Raw genomic sequence first — 13,187 nt, 5'->3', positions numbered from 1 at the left:
TCCTCAGGAAGCCCTTCTTCCTGAAGAAGGGCTTATGCCCGAAACGTCGATTCTCCTGTTCCCTGGATGCTGCCTGACCTGCTGCGCTTTTCCAGCAACACATTTCCAGCTCTGATCTCCAGCATCTGCAGACCTCACTTTCTCCTCAGAAGTTGTGGAAGGACTATCAAAATGCAATCTTTTTATCCAGACAATTAATTGGGATTCAGGAGCAGGGACCCTCTACCATCTACTGCCTCCAAGGATTCAGGGGCAGGAACACCAGCAATGCAGCCCTCGGATGCACACCAACACCTTGAATGTAGGACCTTGTGCTAACACAAGGACAAGGCAAGGCCTCACTCTAACCAGGGAGATTCATGTCGACACTTTCAGATTCTGCTGTTGGCACAATCAAGATGGTATGTTCACAGAGGGGAGAGAGGGAACAAAGGATTCACTGTACAACATGCATCCTGCTCAAACATCAGGCTGCAAGCTGGCTAAGTGCACACATCAGAAAGTTCCCCTCCATCTCAAACAGTTGCCTACCCGAGTCACAAGACTATCCAGAGCTAAGCATTACCTCTGCCAGCTGCGCCACCTGCACCCCGGCCTTTCTGTTGTTGCTGTTGCTTCTGTTGCTGAATGCCACGTCCTCGGCCCTTCGACAGTACCTCCTCTTTCACCATGTCGATGATTTCATCTGGGATGCGGAGATACTTGATGGTGCTGCCACGAATGTAACATTCCGGCATCTTCCAGAACTTATCCCCGTCCTATGAAGCAGACAAACAAATGAGGCAGACACCTCTGGTATAAACAATCCACTCGATTGAAGGCTGCTGGCAGCAAGCTGGGTTGGCAACCTCCAACAGTGGCACAGTATTTGGCAAAACCTCAGACTAGACCCAATTCTAACAAGAAGCTACATCAAAGCAGCCAAACTAGTTACTAATGCAGGAAGAAAATCAATTTAATACAGGTCATTAACAGAGTACAATTCACTCCTTGCCTAGAGATCTTAAATCATCCCATTTAAAATGTTTCTACATCAACAATACTCAAGATACTGCAGTATTATACAGCAACAGACATATCCCCACTAGTATTGGACCCCAGTGTTATACAACGACAGATTTTTTTCCAGCAGTACTGAACCTGTATTTAGTGACAGACCAGAGCTGGTGAGGTGGAAATGTGTTGCTGGAAAAGCGCAGGTCAGGCAGCATCCAGGGAACAGGAGAATCGACGTTTCGGGCACAAGCCCTTCTTCAGAGCTGGTGAGGGGTGATTACTGATACAGCACAGGATATCAGTGCAGAGTCACTGGAATCAATGAAACCAAAAGGTTCCTTTGTCAGAGCAGCCTCTGCTGCCACCCAGTGGTGAGTCTGCCCAGCCAGAGGCTTTTGGAGTTGGTCTTGTTCATCAGTCGTCATGTCTCAACAGCCAGGCAGCAGGCTTTGTTTCCTGATGGACAAGGAGAAAACAATTCTAGGTACCAGCAACCCTCACACACTTCACCACAGTGCCCTTACTTCACAATCTATACAAGTCACTGGCCCTTCCAGCTGTTTTAGTAGCCAACCAGATAGAAATCCTTCCCACTCAGCTCCTGCAATTTTGCAACCTCAGTGCCTTATGCCCGAAGGGCTTATGCCCAAAACGTACACCAGTCAATGAAGGTAGGCATGCAGGTACAGCAGGTAGTGTAAGGTAATCCCTTTATTGCTGGAACAGCACAGCAGGTCAGGCAGCATCTAGGGAACAGAAGATTCGACGTTTCGGGCACATCCTTCCCACTCAGCTCCTGCAATTTTGCAACCTCAGTGCCTTATGCCCAAAGGGCTTATGCCCGAAACGTCGAATCTCCTTCTCCTTTGTACACCTACAGAAGAACCTCTATGCTTCTATACTCAATCCCTCTTGTTATGAAGGCCAGCATGCTATTAGCCTTCTTCACTACCTGCATGCCTACCTTCATTGACTGGTGTACAGGAACACCCAGATCTCTCTGTACTGTCCCTTTACCTAAATTGATTCGATTTAGGTAGTAATCTGCCTTCCTATTCTTGCCACCAAAGTGGATAACCATACATTTATCCACATTAAACTGCATCTGCCATGCATCTGACCACTCACCTAATTTGTCCAGGTCACCTGTAATCTCCTAACATCCTCATCACATTTCACCCTGCCACCCAGCATAGTATCAGCAAATTTGCTAATGTTATTACTAATACCATCCTCTATATCATTAACATATATTGTAAAAAGCTGCGGTCCCAGTACTGATCCCTGCGATACCCCACTGGTCACTGCCTGCCATTCCAAAATGGAGCCGTTTATCACTACATGGATCAGCTGGTCATGCCACAAGATGTTACTGCCTGCACAGTTTCACTTGTCAAATGTTTGTCACACTTCACCTGTGTGGTATGCTGAAAATCAAGCCCTATTGAGATTCCCAGAATCATCACAAAAATTTAAAGATTTTGAATAGTATGCAGAACTCTCCAATTTAGTCTTTTACACTCAGACTGGCAGAAAATACAGACCAGGTTTCTATACTTAAGGTAAAATTGCTATTTAGTACAAACCAATAGATTCTAACTACAGATAAACAATAAACCATCGATATTTAGCTCTACTAGTTAAAACTGTAACCCCCTTATGAATTCCCTCTGACTCATACACACAAACAGACACAGGAAGGGAAAACGAATGGGGAAGACTGGGATGTCAGTTCAGTAGTCCCTGTCTACAAGGTTTGCTGAAATGAATCTTTTGCTGATCAAACATTGTTTATTGATCTTCCTTCTCCAGATACTTTCACTAGTTCACAGGAAGCACAGATGGCTGGCTCACACTTACACAGGTCTTTAACATATTAATTAATAAGTCACAGTTTAAGCAAGATAAAGAACAGATCTCACTTGTTTCAGAAAATGGTGCTAAGACAGGTCATCTATGATCTAACTGAATGGTGGAGCAGGCTCAAGGGGGCCAAATGGTCTCTTCTTGCTCCCTTTTCCCATGTTACTGGCAACAGCACACCTTCAAAGTGAAGCGGATTTAATTGGGCAGATGTGGAAAGGCTGATTCCCCTGGTGAGTGTGTCTTGGGCCAAACGGTATAATGTCAGAATAAGGGGCTGCTTATTTAAGACAGAGACAAGGAGTTTCTTTTCTCAGACGGTAATGAATCTGTGGAATTCTTAATCATGGAGGGCTGCCAAGACTGGATTGAGAAGCATATTCAAAGACGAGACAGACAGACCTCTGAATCAACAAGAGAACTATGAGTTATAGTGAGAGGCAGCAAAGTGGATTCGAGGATTATCAGATCAATCATGAACTCATTGAGCTCAGCAGACTCGATGGACTGAATGGTCTATCCCACTCCTACATTTTATGGTAAAGAGGTGCAAACTGAGCACTGTTCTGATCAAAGACCCAGGCACTATAGATAGGAAAACTGAGGTTATAGAATCATAGTCATACAACATGGAAATAGATCCTTTGATCCAACACGTCCATGCCAAGCAGGTTTCCCAAACTAAAGGTTTGCTAACATTCTAAAGGAAATCAGTAAGGTAGACAAAGGGAAGGTGTTTCCATTTGTGGGGGAGGTGAAAATTGAAACTCATAGCTATCAAACTATGCAATAGGGAATCTAGGAGGATATCTTTAAAGCAGGGAGTGGTTGAAGTGAATGGTACTGATGCTTTTACAAGGAAGCAAGTCAAGAAAGTTAGGGAGAAGGAAACTGCGATTGGAGAAACACCAGCAGAATCTGATGGGCAAACTGGCCAGTTTCTGCACTGAATAGTTGATGTAATGCAAGAAATCCCAGAGACTAAAGAAGCCTTTTTAAAAGACTGATTTCAGTGACATGACACTGCACACTTTGATCTATACTGTAATACTTTATACAAGAACCTGCGTATTCTTTGTTAAGGCAGCACAGTGGCTCAGTGGTTAGCACAGCACCAGGGTCCCAGGTTTGATTCCAGCCTCGGGTGACTGTCTGTGTGGAGTTTGCACATTCTCCCAGTGCATGCATGGGTTTCCTCCGGGTGCTCCGGTTTCCTCCCAAATTCCAAAGATGTGCAGATCAGGTGAATTGGCCACGCTAAATTGTCCATCATGTTAGGTACATTCATTTCAGAGGGAAATGGATCTGGGTGGGTTACTCTTCGGAGGGTCGGTGTGGACTGGTTGGGCCGAAGGGCCTGTTTCCACATTGTAGGGAATCTATTCTAATCCATTGGTTCTGCAAGGCTCCGAGCAAGCACCCAGTTTGTGCATCTACTCTGTACTGTTCATTCCTTCACAATTCTCTGCACAGCTAAAACCTGACAGTCACTTATAACATGGGTCTGCAATAGTCAGAAAACATCAGCATTCCTTCCTGCCTGATATTTTCTAAACAGATTTACCTTTGCTAAGATGAGCATTGTGTTGAATATAAAAACGGATCCTGCATGAATCCCTGGGTTAGGCCATCACTGGATTATCAGTTCTGGTCAGCACCAAACTTGCAAAGTTACTTGAAAAGGTGTATAAGACATTCAGAATCATTCAAGGGGTGAGGGATTTAAGTTGCAAGGCTGGGATGGAGAAACTTTGTGATGGTGGTGGTGGGGAGTGGCATAGGGGATGGAGAGTTATTCTCCTTTGAACGAAAGAGATTAAGGGGAGACGATAGCAGGTGCTCAATGATTAGGAGACATGGGGGGGATGTGAATCAGAACCTTTTTAATGCAGTTAGTGGTAATGAGCTGAACTCAGCACAGTATAGTTGAAGTGGAGACAATGAACAATCTCAAAGAAAATTGGGACGGGCATCTAAAGAGAGTGAACATGCAGGCTGAGAGGGATACAGCTGAGGAACAGAACTGATTGGATTGAGTCAATGATGGAAATGTGTTGCTGGAAAAGCGCAGCAGGTCAGGCAGCATCTAGGGAACAGGAGAATCGACGTTTCGGGCATTAGCCCTTCTTCAGGAATGAGGAAAGTTGGTCCAGCAGGCTAAGATTGAGTCAATGCCAGCTCTCTGTAGAGCAATGGGCCAAATGGCTGTCCTCTGAACTGTAAAGTCTGTAATGTGATGTAACTGAATTTATACATTGTAAAATTTTTCAATATATAATTTCAGTTACATCACACTGTAAATTTTTGCTATAAATTCGTGTGTTAGGATTGAGCCCTCCACTACCACCTGAAGAAGGAGCGTCGCTCCGAAAGCTAGTGTGCTTCCAATTAAACTTGTTGGACTATAACCTGGTGTTGTGTGATTTCTAACTTTGTACACCCCAGTCCAACACCGGCATCTCCAAGTCATCCTTAAAAACAAGTATTTATAATCAGCTTGTCACTGCTTTGCATGTTTTAGTAGTTCATTGTTACTCCAAAGAATGACACATACCCTGGATGTACAAATGACCTCCCGCAGGTTGATATTCATCCAGTTGTCACAGCTGACCAGATGACCATTGTATGTTTCTCCATTCTTCAGCTCCACAAGCTGCAAACACAAACATGTTTAATTAAACGGAGAGAGCTTCTCAGAATATTGATTGCAACATTAGAATCTTGCTGATAAGAGGAATTGATTCTACCGCTCAGTTATTTAGAAACAAATCATTCAATTTTACATGGAGAGGGATTTCAGAGAAGTTCAGACAAATTCCATCCCTGGACTGACTCAGCCAATTGGTGAGGTCCATCCTTGTGGTGTAAAATTCCAAGCAGTGGAATGTGGTGAAACGGTTAAAAATTATGTCCCAATACATGTGTGAATCTAACCGGAATGGAGGTGTTGCTTAGTCCCGTGTGAATCTTATTACACACCTCCCCGTGTGAATCTTCTTATCTGTATGTAACCAGAATGGAATGTGTTTTTTAGCCTTGCTCTGCTGTTCACATGAATGTTTATATCTGGAAAAGAGTATATCAGCTGGAAAAGTCTCCAGTTCGGTGAGTCTGCTCCGGGGTTACGTTTAACCGCCGAGCGTGGGTTGTTGGCAACCGCTCTACGAGAACTGACGGCTCCCAGTTTTGGTAACATGTAGAGTGAGTATAAGCCAGACCCGTTCTGGCGACGCTGCGGGGAATAAAATGCCCATATTCTAGCAGACTCGCCTCTTGGTCGTTTGTTCTGTGTCAGACTACTCTCCTACGAACCTGACCTTGAGAATTTTTTAAAACAATCCTCTATCTGGGGGCTTGGGGACAGTCTGGTATTTGAAATGTACCAGGAAGCAGAGATTATGCTGTTCATGGTACTTATAAGAAGGCAGACATGTTTGAGATAGACTTGCTGGAGATTTTTGACAGTGTAACTTGTGGCACAGAATGGATGAAGAGTGGAACTGGAAAAAGCAATGCAGGTCAAGCAGCAGACATCCTAATGAAAGGTTCTTACTGGAAATGTCGATTCCCTTCTCCTCTGGTGCTGCTTGAGCTGCTGTGCTTTTTCCAGCTCCAATCTGATTCTCCAGCATCTGCTGTCCTGATTTACTCCAACTTGTAGCATTGTCAAAGGACAACTAGTGGATCTCATGTATTTCATGTTTTCAGATAGCACTTGATCAGGTCCCACACAGATTAGTAAACACAGTGCATGGAATGAGAGAAATAATATAAGACATAATAGCAGAAGGCAGCACTTCAGCAACTGAGTCTGCTCTGCCTTCAGTGAGATTGTGGCTGATCCTCAATTCCATTTTCTCACCTTTTCCCCATCACCTTAGGTTCCTTTAGTGATTAAAAATCTGTTTCGCAGCCATGAATATACTTAACAAACCAGCCTCTGCAGCTCTCTGTGGTGAAGAATTCCATGGAACTTTCCCAACACGTTAAGTGCTGTTTCTAAAACACAATTTTTCTACAACATGGGGTTGCACAAGAACACAACCTTCAGGTTATAGAAGAACGACCTGTAATTCTCCTAATCTCTGTTTTGAATGGGCGACCCCTTATTTTGAGATATGTCCTCTAGTCTCTCATAAGCAGAAACAACCATTCGCATCTACCCTGTTAAGTTCCTCAAAAACCATGAGTGCTTCAAATAGGTCACCTATCATTCTTCTCAATCCCCAATGAGTGCAAAAAAGTACTCTCTTGTAAGAAGACCAACATCAACCTGGGAAACCTTCTGCAGACTGCCTCCAACCCCAGGAGAGATCAAAACTTTCCACACTGTTCCAGCTATGGTCTGACTAGTTGTGTGTGTGTGCGTGTGCGTGTGCGTGTGCGTGTGCGTGTGCGTGTGCGTGTGCGTGTGCGTGTGCGTGTGGAGGAGTGCCTCATATAGTTTTAGCAAAACTTCCCTATTTTTAAAACTCATTCCCTTTGAATGAAAGGTTAACATTCTAGTTGCCTTCCTTATTACCTGCTAATCTTGAATGAACTTTGAGATTCATACAGGAGAACCTTAAAACCTGTGTGCTATAGCTTTCTGCAGTCTTTCCCATTCAAATAATATCTTCTACTCTTTCCACTGAAGTACATAACCTCACATTTTATCTCATATTATATTCCATCTGCCAAGTTTTTGCCCACTCAAATTTGTCTACATCGCAATGCAGACCCTTTGTGCCACTCTCGCTTCAGTCTTTCACCCTTTTTATATGATTCACAAACTTGGCGATAGCACATTCATTTTCCTCTGAAAATATCTTGTGAATAATTGCAGACCCAGCAATGATCGATGTGGCACTCCACTAGTTCTAGGCTGCCATCCTGAAAATTTCCCCTAAATCCCAATGTCTTCCCTGTATTGTTAGCCAATTCTTCATCCATATTAATACCTATCGCCAACACCATGGGCTCTTATCTTACTAAGTAGCCTTATGCATGCACCTTGTCAAATATTTTCACCTTTTGGAAATTCAAATATATTATCTATACAGGTTGCTGACTCTGCTTGATTATATCACGTCTTTCTAAATGCTCTGTCATTACATCCTTTATAACAGACCCTAATATTTCCGGTTGACAGATGTTAAGCTAATTGGCCTATAGATACCAGTTTCTTGTCTCCTTTCCTTGACGAATAAGAGTGCAACATTGGTAATCTTCCAACGCTCTGGAAGTCCTCCAGTAGTTAAGGATTCCTAAAAGATTACTACCCTTTTCCTTTCATTTCACTGATGGAATGTGGGCATCTATGGCTGACTGGCCATCATTTACTAATCATCTCTAATTGCCCTTGAGGAGGTGGTGGTGAGCTGCCTTCTTGAACCACTCTAGTCCATGTGCTGTAGGTTGACTCACAATGCTGTTAGGGAGGGAATTCCAGGGTTTTGATCAAGCAAAGCAATAGTGAAGGAACGGCAATATATTGTTAGAGTGGCTTGGAGAGAGGCTTATAGTGGGTGGTGTTCTATGTATTTGCTATCCTTGTCCGTCTAGATGGAACTGCTCATGGGTTTGGAAGATGCTGTCGAAGGATATTTGGATTGGTGGTGCACCTGCTATTTCTGTAACTATTTATTTTAAAATTCTAGGATGCAACATAAAAGGGCCCAAATCCTTCGCAGTTTCCCTAGTACTTTTCTTATGGTGGCAGTTCTTGTGTTTGTTTCCTCTACTCTTCAACACCGCCCCCACCGCCCACCTTTTACCCCATTTATTATTATTTAATATTTTTGGAATGCTATTAGTGTTCATTACAGCGAAGATCGATGCAAATTATTTGTTCAACTCCACTCTTATGTACTGGATCAAACTCCCTCAAAACATTCAGAAGGTAGTCTAGACCCTAACCGTTTCTTATTTTAAAGGTAAAATGTAAGGTGTTGCATTCCTGATATAATTTGATAGTTCAAACTACCAGATTTAAAGCAAAAACAGACTGTTCATCCACTATAGTTAAAACACAAAAAACAAAGGAATTGGTTTAACTTAACTCTGTTGGAAAAGTTAAAAGAATAATAGATACAGTAACTATGACTAATTATCTGTTCCAATATAGCAACATTTTATAAATAACCCCTAGGCAAAAGGTAAATTCAGGCACAGATCGTCTCACATGGAATTCCCATAGCAGGCAGAGAAGCCTCAGTTTATGACTGTAACTGAGAGGGGGAAAAAATTAGCTTCCATCTCTTCAAGATACCAATAGCAAATATTGAAATCTAAGCCCCCCCAGTTCGAAACTGGAGAAAGGCTACTTTTGACGGTATTAGGCAAGAACTTTCAAAAGCTGATTGGAGACAGATGTTCGCAGGTAAAGGAACAGCCAGAAAATGGGAAGCCTTCAGGAATAAGATAACAAGAATCCAGAGAAAGTATATTCCTGTCAGGGTGAAAAGAAAAGCTGGTAGGTATAAGGAATGCTGGATGACTAAAGAAATTGAGGGTTTGGTTAAGAAAAAGAAGGAAGCATATGTCAGGTACAGACAGGATAGATCGAGTGAATCAAATAGATGGTGACATCTTGCATAATTTCCATATTACTGAGGAGGAAGTGCTGGATGTCTTGCAACGCATAAAGGTGGATAAATCCCCACGACCTGATCAGGTGTACCCCAGAACTCTGTGGGAAGCTAGAGAAGTGATTGCTGGGCCTCTTACTGAGATACTTGTATCATCGATAGTCACAGGTGCTGGAAGTCTGGAGGTTGGCTAATGTGGTGCCACTGTTTAAGAAGGGTGGTAAAGACAAGCCAGGAAACTATAGACCGGTGAGCCTGACGTCGGGGGTGGGCAAGTTGTTGGAGGGAATCCCGAGGGACAGGATGTACATGTATTTGGAAAGGCAAGGACTGATTAAGGATAGTCAACATGGCTTTGTGCATCAGAAATCATGTCTCACAAACTTGATTGAGTTTTTTGAAGAGGTAACAAAGAGGACTGATGCGTGGACAGGTTGGACCGAAGGGTCCGTTTCCGTGCTGTACATCTCTATGACTGATGAGGGCAGAGCGGTAAATGTGATCTATATGGACATCAGTAAGGCGTTCGAATAGGTTCCCCATGGGAGACTGGTTAGCAAGGTTAGATCTCACGGAATACAGGGAGAACTAGCCATAGAGGGTGGTGGCGGAGGGTTGTTTTTCAGACTGGAGGCTTGGGACCAGTGGAGTGCCACAAGGATCAGTACTGAGTCCACTACTTTTTGTCATTTACATAGATGATTTGGATGTGAGCATAAGAGGTAGATGACACCAAAATTGGAGGTGTAGTGGATAGCGAAGGTTACCTCAGATTACAACAGGACCTTGACCAGATGGGCCAAATCGCCGAGAAGTGGTAGATGGAGTTTAATTCAGATAAATGTGAGGTGCTGGTGACGGAGCGCGGCAGGGGGGCGGAGACACTTCTTCTCCTGCTGAACACTCTCTGCTCATTCCTGAAGAAGGGCATGTGCCCGAAACGTCGAATCTTCTGTTCCCTAGATGCTGCCTGACCTGCTGTGCTGTTCCAGCAATAAAGTTTCAGCTTTGATCTCCAGCGTCTGCAGACCTCACTTTCTCCTCGAAAATTTAAATTGATTGGCCTAACTCCAACCCAGTTTGAACTGAGTATACTGTGTCATTGGCTTTTAAGATTGTCAATCTGATGCTTCAGGGGTATAAGACCAGGGAAAATTAAACAGTTGGGAGAACTGCCAAGCTACCAGCATGTAAAAAAACTGACCGAAAAATAGCTCTCTTAAAAGGTACCGTTATCAGTCAGTAACCTGTGAATGCAGAATCCCCAAGGAGAAGAAAAGACAAAGTGAGAGAAAACGAAAGCTGCCTGGATTTGAGATAAGAAGTTTTGTTTTGTAAATCGTAATCAAGAATTTTATCGGACTAGGTAAAAGGTAGGTTAGAGGAAAGAATGGTAAATAGTGGTTAGTTAATTATTCTGTTATACTTTAAGAAATAATGTTGTTAATTTTTACTTTAACTAGTTCTTGGCCGATCAAATTTTTTACAGATTACTGCACGGGATAAATCTTGTGTTGCTGGTTTTAAATTAAGCAGGTGAGTTTACCCCATGTCGTAACACACTCAAACCGAATGCTTTATGATCACTGTTCTAGAGAGTATCTCTTATTCTCGGTTAATTTACCAAACTTGCCTCAATACGCATGACCAGATCCAAAGGAACCTGATCCCTGATAGCTTCCTCAAAGAATTTCCTGGTGAATCCAATCTCAAATATATTATGAAGCTTTTATTGCCACCTTTGCAAACTTCATTCTCCCAATTTACGTGAAGATTAAAGTCACCCAAAATTAACGTACTATTCTTTTAACATGGCTTCATTATCTCACAATTGGTGAACTGACAGAAGGCCGAGCATAGCAACAAATGAATCATTCTCAGAATGGGAAGCTGTTGTTACTGTGCTAAGAGCATAACTCTTCATAATCTGCACAAATTTGCATGTTAGAACCAGTTGTAATATTTCCAAATTTGATGGCGATACCAAGCTGGGTGGAAATGCAAATTTGAGGAGGGTACGGTGGGGGGGGTGTTAAGAAGACTTGGACAGGCTACATGAATAGGGTGGAACATAGCAGATGGAATGGAATGTTCATTGTAATCTCATTGGCATGAAGAACGATGAGATGACTTGACAGGTGTACAAGATGATGAGCGGCATAGATAGAGTGAATATTCAGACTTTTTCCCAGGGCAGATATGACTATCACGAGGGGGCATATCTTGACGTGAGTGGAGGAAGATTTGGAGATGTCAGAGGTAGGTTCTTTATACAGAGTGTGGTGGGTACGTGGAATGTACTGCCAGCAGTGGGAGGAGAGTCAGATACATTAGGGACATTTAAATGACTCTTGGATAGGCACATGGTACACTGGTGAAACCGAGCAAAGGCTACAGCAAAGGATGAATGGGCACCACAGAAGAATCAACAGACAGGAGGGATCCCCCCCAGTTGGGGGGCATTTCAGCAGTCCAGGATATTCGACCTCTAACCTTCGGGTGACCATCCTCCAAGGTGGACTTCAGGACAGGCAGCAGTGAAAAGTAGCTAAGCAGAGGCTGACAGCTAAGTTCTGTACCCACGAGCAAGGCCTTAACCGGGACCTTGGGCTCTCTCTCTCACTCAATTTCCACATATACATACAAGTTTGTGGGGTGGATTTGTAGTTGCCGAGTTACATTGTACTTTGCTCAAAAACTACATGAAAGCATGTAAGACTCTTATCTCGCTTTTTAGATTAGAATCAGTCTAAACATTATGGCATAGACAGGGAACACAGGAGGCTAACACCTTCAAAATATTGTCTGGGCTGACACCAAATGTTACAGTTAACCTGAGAATGTAACTTTTAAAAGAAGTTTTGTGATTTACACATGAAAGAAGTGAAACTATCATGGTCATTCTAACAGATGAGAGACTTAACAAACAATTAAGGTATTTTTCAATGTATAATTACAGTTACATCACACTGTAAACTTTTGCTATAAATTCTGTGTCTTACAATCACCTCCACAATCACCTGAAGGAGCAGCGCTCTGAAAGCTAGTGCTTCCAAATAAACCTGTTGGACTATAACCTGGTGTTGTGATTTTTAACTTTGTACAGCCCAGAGGAGATATTCAGCCATGATCTAGAATACTGGAGCAGGTTCAATGGTACACTCGTCGCCACGTTCAATAATATTAATGCTGGGGAGTAGCACTCAGGTAGGGGCTGGGGATTAAGGCATTTCAGTACAAAAATTAATTGCCATGATTGCTAACTTACTCTTTAAAAATAACGAGTTGTCAAACACTGAGATTAAAAAAAACCTGCCTGCTGGCTGAGGGAGTGATAAGTGTCCTCTTGAATCACTAAGGAGCTCAATATGTCCTTGTGCCAAAGTGGGAGCCCTGCCTGGACCAATCATCGCACAAAATGCAGACATTATCAGTCTCGCTTACCATTGGGTGATTCTGCGCTGTCTTAAGTAATGAGAGGGGCAGCTGAAATAAAGAAAAAACATTTGATTAAATCAGAGAAGGAAGTTTAATTCATCAAAACAATCACTGCCAATCAGAACGGAAGCTCCCCTATCAGTCGAAGCTGAAATTCAGGCAGATCAATCACCACCAGATGCGAGTATAAGAGGTACAGTTAATAAGTTTGCAGATGACACCAAAATTGGAGGTGTAGTGGACAGCGAAGAGGGTTACCTCAGATTACAACACAATCTGGACCAGATGGGCCAATGGGTTGAGAAGTGGCAAATGGAGTTT

General features: G+C 43.0%; 1 protein-coding gene across 1 annotated transcript in view; it reads right to left on the bottom strand.

The window, feature by feature from the left end:
• The window catches only part of lsm4 (LSM4 homolog, U6 small nuclear RNA and mRNA degradation associated), a 14,143-nt gene extending 1,193 nt beyond the window's left edge, over nt 1-12,950 (bottom strand). Inside the window, exons 1-3 of the mRNA XM_043721508.1 lie at nt 12,873-12,950; nt 5,414-5,512; nt 566-758 (exon numbers count right to left, since the gene is read on the bottom strand). Of these exons, the coding sequence (XP_043577443.1) occupies nt 566-758; nt 5,414-5,512; nt 12,873-12,875 (295 nt within the window). The 5' untranslated portion in view covers nt 12,876-12,950. The remainder of the gene's footprint in view (nt 1-565; nt 759-5,413; nt 5,513-12,872) is intronic.
• Nucleotides 12,951-13,187: the final 237 nt, after the last annotated feature.

The sequence above is a fragment of the Chiloscyllium plagiosum genome, chromosome 31 (assembly GCF_004010195.1).
Source record: "Chiloscyllium plagiosum isolate BGI_BamShark_2017 chromosome 31, ASM401019v2, whole genome shotgun sequence".
Taxonomy (NCBI): Eukaryota; Metazoa; Chordata; class Chondrichthyes; order Orectolobiformes; family Hemiscylliidae; genus Chiloscyllium; species Chiloscyllium plagiosum.
This window is presented reverse-complemented; position numbering and strand designations above follow the sequence as displayed.